The sequence below is a fragment of the Mesoplodon densirostris genome, chromosome 6 (assembly GCF_025265405.1).
Source record: "Mesoplodon densirostris isolate mMesDen1 chromosome 6, mMesDen1 primary haplotype, whole genome shotgun sequence".
Classification (NCBI taxonomy): Eukaryota; Metazoa; Chordata; class Mammalia; order Artiodactyla; family Ziphiidae; genus Mesoplodon; species Mesoplodon densirostris.
Window position 1 is genome coordinate 122,366,988 of NC_082666.1, and position 19,715 is coordinate 122,386,702.

General features: G+C 39.7%; 1 protein-coding gene across 7 annotated transcripts in view; it reads left to right on the plus strand.

Annotated features, from left to right (window-relative positions):
• Positions 1-19,715, plus strand: part of CDCA2 (cell division cycle associated 2) — a 57,909-nt gene that overhangs the window by 23,576 nt on the left and 14,618 nt on the right. For 2 of the 7 annotated variants that reach the window (XM_060102578.1, XM_060102577.1), the window contains exons 8-13: positions 3,712-3,974; positions 6,014-6,098; positions 6,563-6,807; positions 12,554-12,632; positions 13,579-13,667; positions 14,974-15,111. In XM_060102578.1, the coding sequence (XP_059958561.1) occupies positions 3,712-3,974; positions 6,014-6,098; positions 6,563-6,807; positions 12,554-12,632; positions 13,579-13,667; positions 14,974-15,111 (899 nt within the window). The remainder of the gene's footprint in view (positions 1-3,711; positions 3,975-6,013; positions 6,099-6,562; positions 6,808-12,553; positions 12,633-13,578; positions 13,668-14,973; positions 15,112-19,715) is intronic. The other 5 variants (XM_060102579.1, XM_060102580.1, XM_060102583.1 and 2 more) reach the window with 5 other exon arrangements.

Sequence of the window (19,715 nt, forward strand, 5' to 3'; positions counted from 1 at the left end):
ATATCACTTATATGTGGAATCTAAAAACGGATACAAATGAACTTATTAACAAAAAAGAAACAAATTCACAGTCATAGAAAACAAATGTATGGTTACCAAAGTGTAAAGGGGTGGGAGGAGGGATAAATTAGGAGCTTGGGATTAACAGATATGCAGTACTATATATAAAACAGAGAAACAACGGGGTCCTACTGTATAGCACAGGGAACTACATTCAATATAAAAAGAAAGAATAGGATCTCTAAACATTTAACAAGTTTATTTTGTTAGGGAAAACACTACACATGATTTTTTTGGTTTTTAAGTATGTGAAAAGGGACCGGCATTCAATATGCTTGTATTGAATGAAAGTCACCATAAGGTATTAGGTTTACTTTCAACATACCTGTGTCTTTATCTTTAAGTAAAACTCTTGTATATGTATAGCTGGCCCTTGCTTTTTTGTCAGTCCTGAGAATTTCTGCCTTTTAATGGGCGTATTTGGTGCATTAACCTTTCAAGTCATTATTGAACTAGTTTTATTTAAATCTGCCATTTAAAAAATATTTTATCCACACGGTTTGCAGAATCTCCGTTGCCTGACCAGGGATTGAACCCACTCCCTCAGCAGTGAAAGTGTGAAGTCCTAACCACTGGACCACCAGAGAATTCCCTAAATCTGCCATTTCTTTCATGTATTTTCTGTTCTATTTTTTGTTTTCCCTCCTCTCGTCTACTGGGCTTATTTGAAATTTTAGAAATCTATTTATCCATTACCTTCTAAACTATACCTCATTGCATCTTTTGTTTTAATGGTTACTCTAAGGACTGTGGTATATACATCCTTAGATTTTCACAGCCTTCTTAGAGCTAATAATGTACAACTTCAGGTGAAATACAGAAATTTTACAAACTGTATAGATCTACTTCCTCTCCTCCCACCCATGTCTTTTATGGTCCTTTTACACTATAGATGTCATCTGTACTATATTTATATTCATTTTAAACCCCACAGGATAAGGTTTTTTTGATTTAAACAACCATGTGTATTGGGAAATATGTGTATATTGGAAATAGCCTTTTATAGTTACCCAGATAGGTACCATTTCTGGTGCTTTTCATTCCTTGCTGAAGATCTAAGTTTCTGTCTGGTATCATTTCCTTTCAACCTGAAAAAGAACTTCCTTCAGCATTTCTTGTGGTGCACATCTGCTCTGACTTCTTAATTTTATTTATTTTTTTTTTTTTTGCTGTACGCGGGCCTCTCACTGCTGTGGCCTCTCCCGTTGCGGAGCACAGGCTCCGGACACACAGGCCCCGCGGCCATGGCTCGCGGGCCCAGCCGCTCCGCGGCATGTGGGATCCTCCGGGATCGGGGCACGAACCCGTGTCCCCTGCATCGGCAGGCGGACTCTCAACCACTGCGCCACCAGGGAGGCCCTGACTTCTTAATTTTAATCATGCGATGGATGGATGGATGGATAGATGGGGCAGAGAGCAGGGTTATGAGTTTGTTACCTGGATGAAATAGGATGCTTTTGCCTTCAGCAATTCTTACCAATTCTCTTGCTTTACTCTCATGGGACTTTGTCTTAGGAGTGACATATTCTTTGACAGTGGTTATAGAATGTATGAAGTATGGTCATTAAAAACTGTCATCATACCTAACACCTCCCTGTACAATCTGTCTTCTTGGGAACATACCAACAAGGGCCAGCGTATCCCATTTTAACGCCCCTCTAGGCCCTAAGCAGGAACATTGTATAAGGCAGGCAAAGACAAATCTCCTGTAGGCGGTGGGGCCTTGATTAAAGGACTCCAGTGCTGATTCCAGTGTTTTATTTTAAACTGGTTATCTGGTGGCACCCCAGAGGTTATTATATCTCAGACGGTGCACCTTTAGGAAGAGGGAAGAGGTCTTATAAAGTGGGATACTTCAAAAACAAACACACACATAGAAAAAGAGCTCAGATTTCTGGCTACCAGAGGCCAGGGATGGGGAATTGGAGGAAGGCAGGTAAAGACTTCCAGTTATAAAATAAATAAGTACTAGGGATGTCATGCACAACATGATAAATATAATGAACACTGCTGTATGGTATATATGAAAGGTGTTACGAGAGCAAATCCTAGGGGTCCTCATCACAAGGGAAAATTTTTTTTTCTCTTTCATGTTGTATCTGTATGAGGTGATGGATGTTCTCTAAACTGATTGTGGTCCTCACCTCATGGTGCCTGTAAGTCAGATCGTTATGCTGTACACCCTGTATCTCAATAAAACTGGAGGAAAGGAAAATAACCCCTCTAAATACTGACGGCTATTAAAAAAACCTGTTCCCCTTCAAACAGAAACAACAACAAAAGAATAAATAAAATGCAAGTCACACTATGTCACTCCCCTCAAAATCTCTCACTGGCCTCCCAGCATACTTAGGATAGAATCCAGTTCATCCACTTCCTACTAGGCCGCACCTGACCTGGTCCTTAGCCTTGACTCTGAGCTTGTGGCTTAGCTGTCTTCTTGCTCGCTCTGTTCCAGTCACTCTGGCCTTGCCCCACCTCTTATACGCCAGGGGCACTCCTGTCACTGGTCTTTGCACTTGGCTTTGAGCGTATGTATAATCTTCCCTAGACACATGTGCGGCTCGCTTCCTCACTGTGTTCAGATGCCTGCTCAGGAGGCTGTCCTTGAACTCACCCCCACCCCTCCCATACCCTAACCCTATCTCTACATTATTCTCCTTAATGGCATGGGTTACTGCTTGTTGTTATATATACATTTCTTTAACTTTTTATTTTAAGATGACTGTAGATTCACATGCAGGTGTAAGCATGAATCCAGACGAAGAAAGCCTATCCACCCTTCCCCCCAGTTTCCCCAGTGGTGACATCTTGCATAGCTGTAATACAGTGCACGACCAGGAAATCAACACTGATACAATCCACTGACCTTTTGGGCCAGATTTCACCACTGTTACATGCAGACGTTTGTGTGTATATTTAGTTCCATGATTTTATCACAGGTGTAGACTCACATAACCACACTACAGTCAAGATATATCACAGTCCCATCACCCGGTCCCTCATGCTACCCTTTTACACAGGCACAGCTACCTCCTTCCTTCTGTGCCCCCCAGTTACTGTATTTTATGTTGTCTGTTTGTCCCCTGAGGCCATGGGGGCTTTATCTGTGGTGTTTATGTCTCTCGCAAAGTGCCTGTCACACCTTAAGCACCCAGTATGTATTTGTTAAATGTCAATCATCAGGCAATGCTGAGAATTTGCAGGGGGGAGCCTTGCCTTGCTTGGGGGCATGTACAATATGTTCATTTTTTTATTGGACAGTCGTTCTCCTCAGCATTCTGTCCTTTCCCTCCCACTACCCTTGCATGCTGAAAATGCCTCTGACTCCACCAATAAAATCAGTCATGATTCATTGTCTGGCTCAAGTTAGTTTCATGGTGCAAACCGTAGGTGTCGTGAGTGGAAGCAGATTAACAGTTAATAGCTGAGCCGTGGGGGCCTCCTTAGATTTCCGTGGAGCCAAGACACCTTACTTACTGTTGCCCTCAGTAGTCAGATTTGAAATAAAAGCTGTGGCCAGTGCCGCTTCTCTTTGTTTTATGTCTCCAAGTGAAATCCCAGATGCTACTCCTCCAGCAGGATATTTTAGGGTTGAATTTCTGAATAGGTTGTTATTCCTTTTGTAAATACTTACTACTTTTGTTGTAGAACAGACTGACTCAGATGTCTGCCACCTCTCATGTTTACACCTCTATGTTGAAGGAATCCAGGTTGCTGACTCTGTAGAGGGCAAAAGATCCAGCGATGCCGTTTCAGTTGACAAATTTACACAAGTGAGTACAGACATGGCTCCTGAAGCCAGGTCACTGGTTACTCCACTGTGCCAGAGGGACGTTCCATCCTCTGAGACCTTTGTACTTCGTTCTGTGCTGAAGAAACCTTCTGCAAAGCTGTGTCTAGACAGCCTGCAGGTCAGTATAGAGCTACATTTCTTAAAGCAAGATGAATAAAAATTCATTTTGGTTCAAAGAAATACCTCTGAAATGTTACGTAATACTGGCCTAACAGGAAATGTCTTTTTTTTTTTTTAACTCAGTTTGGAATATAGTATGTTGAATTTAATATAGGTAGACCATATTTTATAAGAGTTTCATAAGTTATTAATGTGTGAGTTTGTTGATTATTTCCACCAAAAATATCTGCTCTTCAAGATACCTCTTATAGGCGTGCCTCTTTGAGTTGAGCTAGTATGAGAAGAGAGTAGGTTGATGGGAACTAGCTGGCATTTATTGAGTACTTCCAGTGAAGGTTCTGGAATATTTGATGTACGTGCAGCAGCAGTATCCAAGAAAGGTATTAGCCCCATTTGACATAAACTCAGGCTTGAAGCTGTTATGTGAACCCAGACGAATCTGATGTTAAACATCCATGACAGGCTGTAAACACTCTGAGAGGTTCAGAGGACGGCTCTGGGGTCACAGTGCCTGGTTTCATACGCTGACGCTGAAGTTTAAGAACTAGGTAGGTTAGTTAACCTTTTTGTACCCTGGTTTCCTTGTCTATAAAAGGACAATATCAGTAACTTCCTTACAGGGTACTCTGAGCATAAAGTAGAATAATAACGTGCAGTTAGCGCCAGTGCCTGGCAAATGAGAAGTGCACATTGTTTTGTTGTTGTTGTTCTTGGCCATACGGCTATACCTATAAATCTGTCTTTAAAGCCAAAGTGAACTAGGCTACCTTCTATCTACATGGATATATGGTCAGTTGTTATTTTTAAATGTTTTAACAATTTTTCTGGTTAAAGAGCTTGATTTGGGTTTCTATACAGCACTGCTCATTTTTATCTTTTATTTGTTTTATCTTCTCCTCAAAGAAGAGACTTAGCATCTTAATGATCTGTGTAACTCTTATCACTTAACAGTGTTAATGTAGCAGAAACATCAAGTCCTGCCACTAAAATCATATTAATACTTTCACAACTAATGGTCTTCTTGCTAAACTGCCCAAAGCTTGCAAGTGTATTCTGTTTGAGTTGTTGGATAACTTTCATGGTAATAATGAAAAGTAAATCTAAACATTAACATGAACTTTGTTGTATAAGTTCACTTATTTCACAAATACTGATGTGAGCATTTTCCTGGTTGGGAAAATGAAGCTGAGTCTCAGGAGATGCATGATGAAAGAGGTTTGTTTAGGGCAGGACTGTTTCTTAGAGAAGGTGCTGCTCTTGGGATGGGTGTGCTGGAGAAAATGAACAGCTCTAGAGAACAAGGGCTGGTCAGGGCTTAGGATGAGACGGGACAAACAGATGGTGATTTGGAGGTGCCTCTCAGCCACCCACAACCCTGGCTTTTGCCCACTTTGCTCCATTGGCCCTGTGTTTGGGCTTGCCCCTCCTGTTCTTTGGGATTCACATTGTCCCTTCCTCACCAACTTGCCTACTCTATAATCTTCTGGAGAAGCACAGGAGGACAAATGCTACTTTCTTTCCTTGTTCTAACTCAGGAATATAGTATCGTAGACTGGAGATTTATACACTTATAAAAGGTGTGGTTCCCATGTCTAAAAGACAAAACACCCTATTATGCCATTTACATATTTGTTTTTTTCTTGTTTTAGTGGAATTCTTATACTTTAGACCATTTGTATAGTCTACCTCATTTGACACCATCCAGAGTACACTGTAATTCTGGCCATTCTCATTTTCCTTAAAGTCATTTGCCAGGTCAAAAATGAGGGAATGAATTTAGCCCACATTATGGATTTCTGTTCTTTAATTTCAGCCTAAAACTATTTACTAAAGTATTATGATAGCTAAGGAACCCAGTTTTTCGTTGTGGCTAATATCATGATATTTTAAGTCAGATCAACTATGAAAGTAAAGGTAATCTGCAATACTATGTAGCGTCTACCCTTGGCAGGAAAAAAATTCGAAGTTGTCGTTCTTAATGTCTGTGTGTATGTATTTATATATGTAAAATTATTCATCAGTGTTTATTTTATTTAGGAACACCGTGACAACCTCTGTGATGGTGGGACTCATCCAAACTTAATCTTGAATCTTGCAAACTGTTGCAAAGAACAAAAAGCAGGTAAGAAATTCAGATTTATTTTGAAGCCTGAGATATCATTTGCTTGTTATTAAAAACATCTGAGGTAGTATGTAGTATCTTCAATGATCTACTGATGCCTGATGCTTCTGAAATTACATGGGAATGAAGAAGAGTCGGGAGGGATGAACTCTCTGTCGAAGTTTCAGAATTGGTTCTACCCCTATCATCTATCCCTTTTTGCTTAATGGTGAAACTTGTAAGGAAATTGGTATTCAATTTTGTAATCTTTTAAGACAGGCATGCAGAATTTACTTTAAAATCCATGACCATATTTTAATTAGAAATATTGCTTATCTTTTCCACTTTGAACTTTTTTTCTGTACAAACTATGTTTTGTGTTATACAAAAGCCAGATCCAATCATGTTAAAAGATTCTAGGGTATGTCTTTTAGATAAGAAATGTAGTTTAATTTTTAAATATATTCCCATTTATTATCTACTAGAAGGTCAAGAAAATTGTAAAGTACCAGACTCTCTAAATATGAGGAAGAGGAAGAGAGTTACTTTCGGAGAGGACCTAAGCCCTGAAGTGTTTGATGAATCTTTGCCAGCAAACACTCCGTTGCGTAAAGGAGAAACACCGGTTCGTAAAAAGGATTTAAGTACTGTCAGTCCCCTGCTACTTGAACAGTCCCCGGCTCCTGAGGGGTTACTTCAACCAAATTTTGATGACAAGGGAGAGGATCTTGTAAGTGTGAAAAGTGTGGAACAATCTTGTTTATATTTTCATCAGACCTCACCTATTTAGCATGAGCAATAATTGTGCTTTGAAATGAGATGGACTGAACAATATGTCATGGTATAAATTAATGCATTTTCTAGCTAGATGATTACCAGTTTTCTCCTATTAAAAACAATACTTCCATGACTCTTTGTACATAGCATATTTTCTGGAACCTAACTGCTATTGATTGTAAGATGTGCCATTGTTTTATCTATCACTAAGAAAAAAATGCTGAAAGTTAAACTGATACACACCATGTACTCAGATTTCAGAGGTGTTAAAATGTTGAAAGAGCAGCAGTCTTAGAATTGATATATTATAAATATAAATGGTTCTTCCTCCTAAGATGAACTTCTGCAGGTGGGATTACTGGATTAAGGAATATGAACATTTTTTGAACTTTCTGATACATACTGCTAAATTATTCAGAAAGTATGTACTAATTTGAACTCACAGCAGTATAAATGATTTTATTCTATTATACCTTTGTAAACCCTGGGTAGTTTTTTTTTTTTTTTTTTTGCGGTACGCGGGCCTCTCACTGTTGTGGCCTCTCCCGTTGCGGAGCACAGGCTCCGGACGTGCAGGCCCAGTGACCATGGCTCACGGGCCCAGCCGCTCTGTGGTATGTGGGCTCTTCCCGGACCGGGGCACGAACCCATGTCCCCTGCATCGGCAGGCAGACTCTCAACCACTGCCCTACCAGGGAAACCCCTAAACCCTGGGTTTTAATGGTATTTTTTTTTTAAACAGCTTAATAGGAGAAAAAGATGACTGGAAAATATTGTTTGTTAGTGAGGTTTGAACATTATCACATGTTTATAGGCTATTTGAATTTCTTCTCTTGAGAACTGCCTCTTAATTTTACTTACCCATTTTTATATTGGGACCATCATTCAATCTCTCTCTTGCTGTTATACTTTGAAATAAGAATATTCTGCTTTTGGCCGAGATGGAATAAGAGGGACCTAATTTACATTGCCATGAGAAACAACTAAAAAGCCAGAGAAAAAGATATGAAACAGTGGTTCACCGGCATCGACTGTCTGGAAGCACAGACAGTAATCTCTGAGGGGGGTAACAAATGAGGTAAGCCTTATGAGAGCCCCAACTTACTGCCTGGGCTGAATTTCCAGGCTGCAGCACAGGGAGGGGTTATGTTGGTGGAGCCTGGCAGTCTCCATGAATTGAGAAGATGGATTTGGGGTCTGGAAAAGTGAAGGAGACTGGAGTTCACAGGGTAAAATACCAGAGAGAAAAGACCTGCAGAGAGAGAGAACTCTGGAGATCTGCAAAGGGTCTCCTCACGTCTCTAGCTGAGTGCTGGTCACCATGTCCTTATGAGTAAACTGCCCCAGGCCAGCGAGGAACTGCCCAAATGGAGCAGAGGGAAATGCCTAGAGCTCACACAGGGCAGAAATTGTGTTCCCACCAACTCATGTAGAAAAACTTTGTAATTCAGAGGGTGTCAGGTACTCAGAAGAGTATTGCTTCATTAATGGAGCAGAATTAAACTAAAAGCCTGGCAAAGCTTAAAAGCAAGTCTTGAAAGGATCTAACTTATACCCATGTAACTGCATTGCATAATGAACTTCAAGAATATCAAAACTGCTTTTGGCAGCTGTGAAGGTGGGGAGATCCCAGGGAGGCCAAGGCATTAGATCTCATTGTCCTCCCAGCCCTTCAACCCTCCCCTGAAGGCCCTCAGTAAAATGGTTTTATCCTTCCCACCAAACCAAAGCAAAACAATCTAGCAACAAATAATGTTAAACTCACAATGTCTGGCATCCAATTAAAAATTAATACTTGTGTAGGAAAAGATGCCCCATAATGAAGAGAAAAATCAATCAATAGAAATAGACCCAGAAATGACACATATGATAGAATTTCTAGAGAGACATTGAAAGAGTTATTTTAACTATATTTCATATATGTTCAAGAATGTGAGAAAAGATTGAGCTTCTTAAGGACATGGAAGATAAAGAAAAGACCCAAATCAAATTCTGTACATTATAATCTCCAGGAATAAAAACATGTTGGATGAGATTAATAGCATATTAGAGAATGCAAGAGAAAAGATTAGTGACTTCGAAGATGTAGCAATAGAAATTATTCTCAATGACACAGGAAAAAGACTGAACAAGAATGAGCAGACAATTCGTGATCTGGGACAACTTCATGTGGTAAAAAGTGCTTGTAATTAGGGTTCCCAAAGGAGAGGAGAGATTGGAAGGAACAGGAAAAAAAATATTTGCAAAATAATGGCTGAAAAATGTCCAAATTTGATAGAATTATTAACCCACTGATCCTAAAGGTCAACACATTCCCAGCACAAGAAACATAAAGAAAAATACACAAAGCTTAAAATCAACAATGAATGGCCTCAAAGGAGCCAGAGAGAAAAAGACATGTGACATAAGAAAAACAAATATAAGAGAGGAAGCAGATTTCTGGTTGGAAACTATGCGAGCGAGTCAGAAGACAGTGCAGCAACATCTTTTAAAGATGTATTTAAGTACTTGGAGCAAAAAAACCCCAAAATACCTGTCAAACTAGAATTCTCTATCTAGTGAGACCATCTTTCAAAAGAAAAGGTGGAAATAAAGGCTTTTTCAGACATAATGGAAGTTGAAATAATTCATTACTATAACAAGTTAGCATTAGAAGAAGTGTTGAAAAGGAAGCCCTTTAGTCAAAAGGAAAATAGTTCTGCATGAAAATCTGCATATACACAGAGGAATGAAGAGCACTGAAAATGCTAAATATATGGGCAAATGTAACAGACTTCTTTTTAATTAGTCTCCATAAAGGATAATTATTCAAAGCAAGAGTGACAACAATATTCTGTTTGGTTTATAACCTAGGTAAATAAAATATACAACCAAATTAACATGGCATAAAGGTTGGGAGGGGTTCTTAGGCTATAAACAAAGTGGAATAAGTTAAAAGATGTGTACTGTAAACCCTAAGCCACTATAAAGTAACAAAAGATGCGTGGGATGCAGGTAAAGCAGTGCTTAGAGGAAAATTTTTAAAAATTAAAGCCTGTATTTGAAAATAATAGAGGTCTCCAATTAATGATCTCAGCTTCCACTTTAAGCAACTAGAAAAAGAAAAGCAAATTGAAACCAAACTAAGAAGAGGAAAGGAAGTAATAAAGATAAGTGTAAAAATCAATGAAATAGAAAACAGAAAAACAATAGAGACAAATCATTGAAATCAGAAGGTTTGTTTTTTTGTTTTTTTTTATAAATTTATTTATTTTTGGCTGCGTTGGGTCTTCGTTGCTGCGCACGGGCTTTCTCTAGTTGCACTGCTGTGTGTGGGCTTCTCATTGCGATGGCTTCTCTTGTTGTGGAACACTGGCTCTAGGCATGCAGGCTCAGTAGTTGTGGCTCATGGGCTTAGTTGCTCCGTGGCATGTGGGATCTTCCCGGACCAGGGCTCGAACCTGTGTCCCCTGCATTGGCAGGCAGATTCTTAACCACTGTGCCACCAGGGAAGTCCCGAAATCAGAAGGTTTTGCTGCAGAAAATAATAGTAAACTTCTAATCAGACTGTTCAGGATAAAAGGAGAGGATACTCATTAGCAATATAAGGAATAAGGGAGGTGATATAATTACATATCTTAATAATACTAAAAGGATCATAAAAGAATATTATGAACAACTATTTTATGCCAATAAATTCAACAACTTAAGCTACATTCCTTGAAAGACACAAGCTATCAATCTCACTCAAGAAGAAATAGGTGGTCTCATTAGCTCTATATCAACTAAGGAAATTTAAATTGTAGTTTAAACCTTCCCACAAAGAAAACTGCATGTGCAGATGATTTTACTAATGAATTCTACCAAACATTTAAGGAAGATACAATACTAATTCTGCATACATTCTTGCAAACAAATTGAGTTGGGAATGCTTCCCAATTCATCAATGTCAGCAGTAGCCTGATACCATAATCAGACATTATGAGAGAAGAAAACTACAGTGCAGTATCCTCACAAACATATTAACATATAAAAAGAGAATACATTATGACCAAGTGAGATTTTACCCCCAAAATGCAAGGTTGGTTTATTTGAAAGACAATCTGCAGAGTTCACCGTATTAACAGAGTAAAACAGAAAAGCTCTATGGTCATCTCAGCAGATGGAGAAAAAGCATTTGACAAAATCCAGCATTCATTTCGGATAAAAATTCTGAGCAAATTGGTGAGAAAAAAGAATTTCTTCAACCTGACAGATTTTGTCTATGAGAAATTAACAGCTACCATTACACTGGCTGTGGGAAAGAAAAGATTTGACATCTGCATTTATATTTACCCTTAAGGTCTCCTGAATAATACTGTAATGTTTGGTTGTGTTTATTAATGAATTTTCTTACTTTATTGGGTTAGGGTATGGGATTTTATTTTTTATTATTATTATTTTTTATTATTATTTTTTTTTTGTGGTATGCGGGCCTCTCACTGTTGTGGCCTCTCCCGTTGCGGAGCACAGGCTCTGGACGCACAGGCTCAGCGGCCATGGCTCACGAGCCTAGCTGCTCCGTGGCATGTGGGATCTTCCTGGACTGGGGCACGAACCCGTGTCCCCTGCTCGGCAGGCGGATTCTCAATCACTGCGCCACCAGGGAAGCCCAGGGTATGGGATTTTATTTTATTTATTTATTTTTTTTGCTGTACGCGGGCCTCTCACTGCTGTGGCCTCTCCCGTTGCGGAGCACAGGCTCCGGACACACAGGCTCCGCGGCCATGGCTCGCGGGCCCAGCCGCTCCGCGGCATGTGGGATCTTCCGGGATCGGGGCACGAACCCGTGTCCCCTGCATCGGCAGGCGGACTCTCAACCACTGCGCCACCAGGGAAGCCCCTGGGATTTTAAATAAACCAAAAAGTAACTTATTAGTGGATCATCATGACTACTTTCACTTTTTAAAAATTATATATATATATATATATATATATATATATTTTTTTTTTTTTTTTTTTTTTTTTTTTTTTTTTTGCGGTACGCGGGCCTCTCACTGTTGTGGCCTCTCCTGTTGCGGAGCACAGGCTCCGGATGCGCAGGCTCAGTGGCCATGGCTCACGGGCCCAGCTGCTCCGCGGCATGTGGGATCTTCCCGGACCGGGGCACGAACCCGTGTCCCCTGCATCGGCAGGTGGACTCTCAATCACTGCGCCACCAGGGAAGCCGTATTATTATATTTTTAATTATTATTTTGGTAGGTTGTAGTTATTAAGCATGGTTTCCTTAAATATGATTGGTAAATATTATAAAACATTTATTTTTATATCCAGTATCTTGTTTTTGCTCTGACTTTTTTTTTGGTTAATCTTTTATTTCCCATCTTTATGCTTATTACAGTTCCTCCTACAAAAATAAATACGGGGGCCTCCCTGGTGGCGCAGTGGTTAAGAGTCCGCCTGCCGATGCAGGGGATACGGGTTCGTGCCCCGGTCTGGGAGGATCCCATATGCCGCGGAGCGGCTGGGCCCGTGAGCCATGGCCGCTGGGCCTGCGCGTCCGGAGCCTGTGCTCCGCAACGGGAGGGGCCACAACAGTGAGAGGTCCGCATACCGCAAAAAAAAAAAAAGAAAAAAATAAAAAATAAAAAAAATAAATACGTATTATTTTCTTTTGGGCACATTATTTCTATGTCCACTGGATTTAAAGATATCTAATTTCTACTTTTTTCTTTGTTTAGGAAAACATAGAACCTCTTCAGGTATCATTTGCAGGTCTCAGTCCTCTTAGTAAGTCTTCAATCTCTGAGACTCTTTCAGGTAGTAACTTTGGCTTATCTAAAAATCATAAATGTCATTTTAAATATGTGTATATATGAAAATCACCTTATTTTTAAATTTTTATTTTTATTATGATCATACTTGATTTTTCAAAAACTCAAATCATGTAGAAAAGCTTACAAGAAGTCTCTTATCCATCCCTTTCCATTCCAAGTCCATACTTTATATTTATAATCACCCACATTTAACTTCCTCTGATGGGTAGCCGCATTTTTCAAGTCACTGCAAGTAGTGGAGTTGCCCTCTCAACACTTAAGGATTGACAGTAGGCTCCTTTTCAGGTTGCACAATTGAAATGATATGGATCCTAAGGGTCATTTTTAAATACATAAAATTGTTCATCAACATCAACATGGCATTTTGTGCATATGTACTTTCTGAGGTCTCTAGGTTTTTTTTTATGATCATGACAAGGCAACAAAGATCTCTCTGTGCTTTCCTGACAAACCAGGACTTGGCCAGCAAATGTCATGGGCAAAGCACTTGCAATGGAACCATTATTCACGTTTCTCCCCTGGTCGAAATCCTTTAATGGATCACCAACACCTCTTGTTGGCTCTAGGACACAAACCAAGCTCATTAGCACAGAACCCAAGACATGGAGTGTTAAGTTAGAGCTAAATTGGAAGCATAGCCTGTCATCTTCCAAAGCTTATGCTCTTTGACAGGTTATACTGCCTTTTATTTATACCGTTCAAAGTGACCAAATTAAAATTTTTTGAACTTTGTGAAATTAAAGTATTTTCATGTTTTTAAAAATGTTTTGAATCTCAAAATTTATTTCTCCTGGTAATATTTATGTTCAGATATGGTAGGATACTAAAAGCAAAATTGGTATCCAAAAGAGCATCCAGTGTGTCCAATAGATGATGGATATTACAACTTCTTGTTAGCTACCCTAATTTTGCTGTGTCTTGCTCATCAGGCACTGATACCTTTGCCTCTTCAAATAACCACGAGAAAATAGCCTCCTGTAAAGTTGGTAGAGCAACGCGGACCTCTAACAGAAGAAGTGTAAGTGTTTGTATTTGGCACAATGTATCTGTTTTTAAATCTTGCACTAGATTTTTCTCTGTTTTCATGATCAAATGATTTATCAGTTAAATCTTGGTCTAATCAATGTGTTAAGAACTAATACCATATCCTACCTATCATGTAAGCCAGGATAATGCTGTTTTCCTGATTTGATTTTAATTAATTCTGTTAGAAGAAAAATATAATAAACGAGGTGCTTTCAGAGTGTGTGTTCATGTGGAAGGTAATCTGTTTAGGAAGTTTATTTGGGATCTGTGTGGTTTTATGAGTTATATCAAAGTGCAAAGTGGAGAAGAGTCACATTTTTTTTTTAATTTTTAAATTAAATTTTATTTTTTTATACAGCAGGTTCTTATTAGTTATCTATTTTATACATATTAGTGTATATATGTCAATCCCAATCTCCCAATTCATCCCAACCCCCTCCACCACCACCCCCCGGCTTTCCCCCCTTGGTGTCCATACATTTGTTCTCTAGAGTCACATGTATGAACAGTCAGAAAATGGCATAAATATAACTTTTTCAAAAACTACCTTCACTTGTTTTCAGTGTGAGCATAACTCCCATCGAATGCATGTCTTTTGCGATTTTATTAAATTGGATGAACTTGGATTTTTATCTGTAGCATCACAGTGCATAAACGTATAGCATACTGATATTGTTTTTCACTGATACTGTTGATGATAAACCCAGAAGTCAAACTTAGATAATCTGACGGTTCATGATTTTTCCCCACATAACCCATCAGTAGTTAGGTGCTACATTGTAGATATTCAATAAATATTTGATGAATGAATAAGACAGTGATTCTTTTTTATTTTTTATTTTCAAAAATTTTATTGAAGTATAGTTGATTTACAACGTACAGCAAAGTGATTCAGTTATACATATGTATATTTTTTCATATTCTTTTCCATTATGGTTGATCTCAGGATATTGAATATAGTTGCCTGTGCTATACAGTAAGACCTTGTTGTTTATCCATCCTATATATAATAGTTTGCCCCTAAAATAACGATTCTTAAGTTGTTTTTTTCTCTTCCATAAAATAGCAGGACAGAGTACATATGCTTCTGGGTCAGTGTTTGATCAGAAATCAGTAATTACTATTTCCCTCTTTTGAATGGGACTTGGTTAAAATACTTCTAATGGAATTTGTGAATTAGTGGAAATGGGTTGTAAAATGGTAGAATCAGCAGGGACGGGAAAAGAAATGTGAGAGACACTCATGAAAATGTAACTGACTGTGTTTTATGGTAGCCCTGCTTTTAATTTTCTTTATAGCAGTTGATCAGTTTTTCAGAAGAGAGTGTTTGCAACTTATTTAATACAGAAGCTCAGCCTTGTAAAGAAAAGAAAATTAATAGGAGGAAGTCTCAAGAAAGCAAGCGCACAGACAGAGCACTTCCTAGAAAGAATCAGGTGAGTGTGTGTTTAAAGATGTAATAAAGAGTAGAAATGGTGCATTTCTTTGTTGTATGGTTAGGAAAACCCAGAAACAAAATTTTTCCTAGTTGGCCTTGGACCAAGAGTATTAAAATCATCTTATCATAGAATCGAAAGGGCCATGAGAGATTATATACTCAATTATGAATTACCCGAGGGCCATTTTTGCATTTTCTTCATTGGGTTACATATACCCAGCACAGGGAATCATGGGCACTCAAATGTGGAATTGATTCTTATCTTTGAATCTGATCTAATCTAACCTCACCCTCTTTGGGGAATCCTCTGATTTCTTAGGGATGCATGTGCCATCTGTGTTTGACTTTGCTACTGCCAGTGGCTGGTTGGATGATCTCCCCGTATTGCGGGAAGAATTTAGAAACTAGCTCTGTCTTTCTCCACACTCAGAGGTCTGTGCCGGCTCATGACGTCACCGCCTCTTTGTGGATAGCAGATCTAGCACCTTGACCCAGGTCCTGGCGTTGCCCTCCGCTTCACTGAGCTGGACCCTCCCCTGCCATACCCTACAGCTTGTTGGTATCCAAGACCTTCCCAGTTTTAATAATACGCATTTATATGTCCCCCCACTCTCCGACCCCAGCGTCCTATCCATCCAGTGTTCTCATGCCATCTTACTCATGCCCCTTCTAGTATTAACTCTTCAGCTTTCAGAGATCCTTTAACCTCCTGTGTTTCCTTGTTCATCCTAAGCTGTCTTCAGCTGCTTTCAACACTCTTGTCCATAATCTTGGGTCTTCATCCCTTTCATTCTGCTCCCACCCTGGATTAATGCACCATTATCCCCTTTCCCATCCAACACTGTTGCTGGAGAGACCCACAGAGGCTTCTACAGAGTCACTGTTTCAAATACTATTAGAGGTCTGGCCTCATTCGCCACCAGTTTGCCACTTCACTTTCATTATTTTTCCAAGGCATTTAATAACCTGGTGGCTAAAATCCAGTGCATCCTTAGAGGCCTTGTTCGCAGCATTTGACATAACTGAGAATTGTCCTATGTGGTCTCTGTTAGAGGTTTGTTTTCTTCTGCCCATTTCTAAATGTTTATGTTACCCAGAGTTCTACTCTTTGTCTTTCGAAATGGCTTTGTTTTCTGGGTGGTTTCATATGCAGCACGGTTGACAACTCCCAAATCTTTCCCATCTGTTAACATGGGTTCATCTACCTACTAGACATCTTTTCTTAGACCACCCTGCAAACATCTCAAAACTCAACATTTCCAAAACCAAATATATCCATTTCACCCCAGCAGACACACACACACACACACACACACAAAACAGCAAATTTCCCTCCTGATCCATGAACCAAAAAGTGTGGCCTCACTTGGTTTAAACACTGCACAAACATCCCCAAGTCGGCAGAGCCGGAAGAAACCGGATATTGTCCTGGTTCAGTTTCTTCTTTAGGTCACACACTCCTTTGAAAGATCCCCTTGCTGAAAAAGAATACACATCAGTTGAAAATATGCATACATCTTAGGTCATGGCATTAGAGACTGGGTTCCTTCCTACTCTCTACAAAACACTGTTACGAAGAAGATCCACTTACTTCTTCACATGAAACTAATAGCCAGAAAGTTCAAGAAGGGTTGACCATTAAGTTTTGCCCCAACCCTTCCCAGGACCCCACTGAGCCAAAATAATTGATGTAATAGAAGGAATAGGCTTAGAATAGTGATGAGAAGAGGAAGGGAGTGAGGAGGGGTATTCAGCAACCGACAACAGCCTTCCGTGAATTTCTGGAAGACAAGCAGACAGGAGCGGGTTGACAGATAAAAGAGGGGGAAAGATTTACAACCCAGAATATACTGGGAGGGAGGGAGAGCCAGCCTACTTATGGGAATCCTGAGGAACTCTGGGCCCAGTATTGGCAGGTCCAGTGGTGCTGAGAGTGAGAAGTGGTAGTGGAAACGGATTAACTGAAGTCCTGGATGTGAAACAATTTGCGCCGGTTTGCCCCCCACTCCCTCTCCCATCCTGAAGCTCAGAACGGGTTGTCACCTGAATGTTCTCATTCTGGCATTTGGAAGGTCCCACAGTCTGGACAGCCAGCTCGTTTCCCTAAAGCAAAGCCTGCAGTTGACCCTCTCCGTCTGCCCTGCCCTGCGTTGCACAGAGTTCCTGGTAGAATTTCCATGCAAGAAAGAGGCTGAGCTGGAAAGCAGAGGAAACCCATTGCCAGTTCAGCCAGTATCTTCTCAAGTAAGAGTCAGATAACTGAGTAGAACCAAGAGCATCAAAGACCAATGTTAGTAAGTTTGAAAAACTGACCCCCAGAGAGAAAGGTTATTCAGAAAATGAAAGGAAACGTCATGAAAGTAAATATTCTGATATACTCAGATTTCAGAAACTATTATCTGCAGAAAACTAAGAAGTGGGGGATGCTATGAAAAAAGAGCAGCGAAAGAAAGGTTTGTAAAAATATATAAAACTTGGTAGTTGGACTAGAGAATAAAGTTAAGGAAGGACAAGGGAACGACAGACGAGTAAGAACAGACACAGAAGACCGATCTAGGAGACTTCATTTGAGTCTCATAAAGAGAAAATGGAATGGAAGGAAGTTATCAAAGTAAAAGGGAGGGTTTCCCAGAGCTGAAGAAAAGAGTCTTCAAGTTAAAAGGTCCTACTGAATTCCTAGGAACAAGAGAAAAGACCACCACTTCGACATGTCAGTGTGAAACTGAACAATAAGGATACTGAGAACAGTGGACTTCTCCTACCAGGAAACGAGGATCGGAGTGGTATCGAGTTTAACAGCAGTCTGAATGCTGAAAGAGAATTCAACAGGACATTTAAAGCTTTGAAAGAAACTTAATTTAAGCCCGATATTCTCTATCCAGCCAAATTCAGTTACTGTGAAAGACACTCAAGACAGGTGTTCTTTGGTTTTTTTGTTTTTTAATATTACTGGAGGGAGAGACACTCTAGCAAAATGAGGAAGTAAGCTTGAGAATCCAGGACACTGGGTCGAATAGCACCGGAGAGGAGTGCCGCAGAAATCTCTGATTATAGCTGTTCAGTCAGCCTAGAAGAGCAATCAGGCCAAATTTGAGCAAGAGAAGGGTGCTCCAGGGAGGAGGTCTCTGGAGGGAAAAACAAAAAGACCTATGATTGAGCAAATGGAAGTTGTGCCATATGAGAAGAAAAAGAGGGACTTCCCTGGTGGTCCAGTGGCTAAGACTCCATGCTCCCAATGCAGGGGGCCCGGGTTCGATCCCTGGTCAGGGAACTAGATCCCACGTGCTGCAACTAAGAGTTTGAATGCCGCAACTAAAGATCCTGCACGCAGCAACAAAGATCCCGCGTGCTGCAACTAAGACCCGTCACAGCCAAATAAATAAATTAATTTAAAAAAAAAAAACAGAAGAAAAAGAAAGGTCATTCTATACCATTCCAAAGAAAAGTCTGAATGCAAGAGTTTTGGAGCGAATGTGAAGCCAACTTTAGTAAGTGTGATTTCAAGCAACAATGGGGTGTAAGTAAAAGGATATTTTGTAGTATTAGGAATCATCTAGAGGAGGCGCCAGAGGAAAGAGAAGGAATCAGAGCTCTGTCCTTGGCAGAGCAGTGAAAAATGTTTACAGGGACCTAGTAATGTAAAAGGTGAAAGGCGAGGGTATTAACAACTAACAATATGGTGGTTTAAAAAGTTCAGGCGCTGGAGCCAGACACCCTGTCTAAATCCTAGTTTGGCCACTTCCAGCAGTAAAATGGTGGGCAGGATTCTTCATTTCTCTACTGATTTTAAAATGGAGGTGGCAATGGTAGTTATTCTCTAAGCTTACTGGAAATATTAAACGAGCTTTAATACATGTAAAATGCTTAAAACAATGCCTGGTAAGTAAGTAAGCACTGTGGCTGTTTTTAAAATTATCATCTTGCAAATTAGGGGTTCAAGATATACTTTTTTTAAGTTCTTAAAAAGAAATAGAAATGTAAATTCAAAGGTAACCAAGAGAAGGAGCAAAACTAACATAGGGAAGAGGAAGGTTTAGTTTAAGTAAGCGATAGCCTCATGGTTTATGGTAAGGAGGCAGCAGAGATCTGTACTGTATCGTAGTTTGAAATGTGCTGAGAGAGTAGATCTTCAGTGTTCTCACCACACACACACACACACACACACACACAGACACACACACATAGTAAGTGGTCACTATGTGAGGTGATGGATGTGTTTATTAACTTGACTGTGATAATCATTTTATAATGTATACATATATTAAGTCATCATGTGCACCTTAAGTCATGTGAAACCTAAATAAGTACAATTTTTATTTGTCAGTCATAATAAAGCTGGAAAAGTTTTGAAAATAAAATGGCTAACTTGGAAGTAGCAGTAGAATTCATAAGCATGAATTCCTTTGTAACCTAGAAATGGAAAAAGTTTACAAAATATGACTCAAAAACCAGAAACAGTGAGGTCAAAGGTTGGTAAATTTTGCTCCATTTGACCCAAACAGCATGGAACATGCATGGGGAAAAAGCTCCATATGAAAATTTAAAAGACAAAGGACAAACTTGGAAAAATGTTTTTGCCGTTCGTATCAAAATCTACAAGAG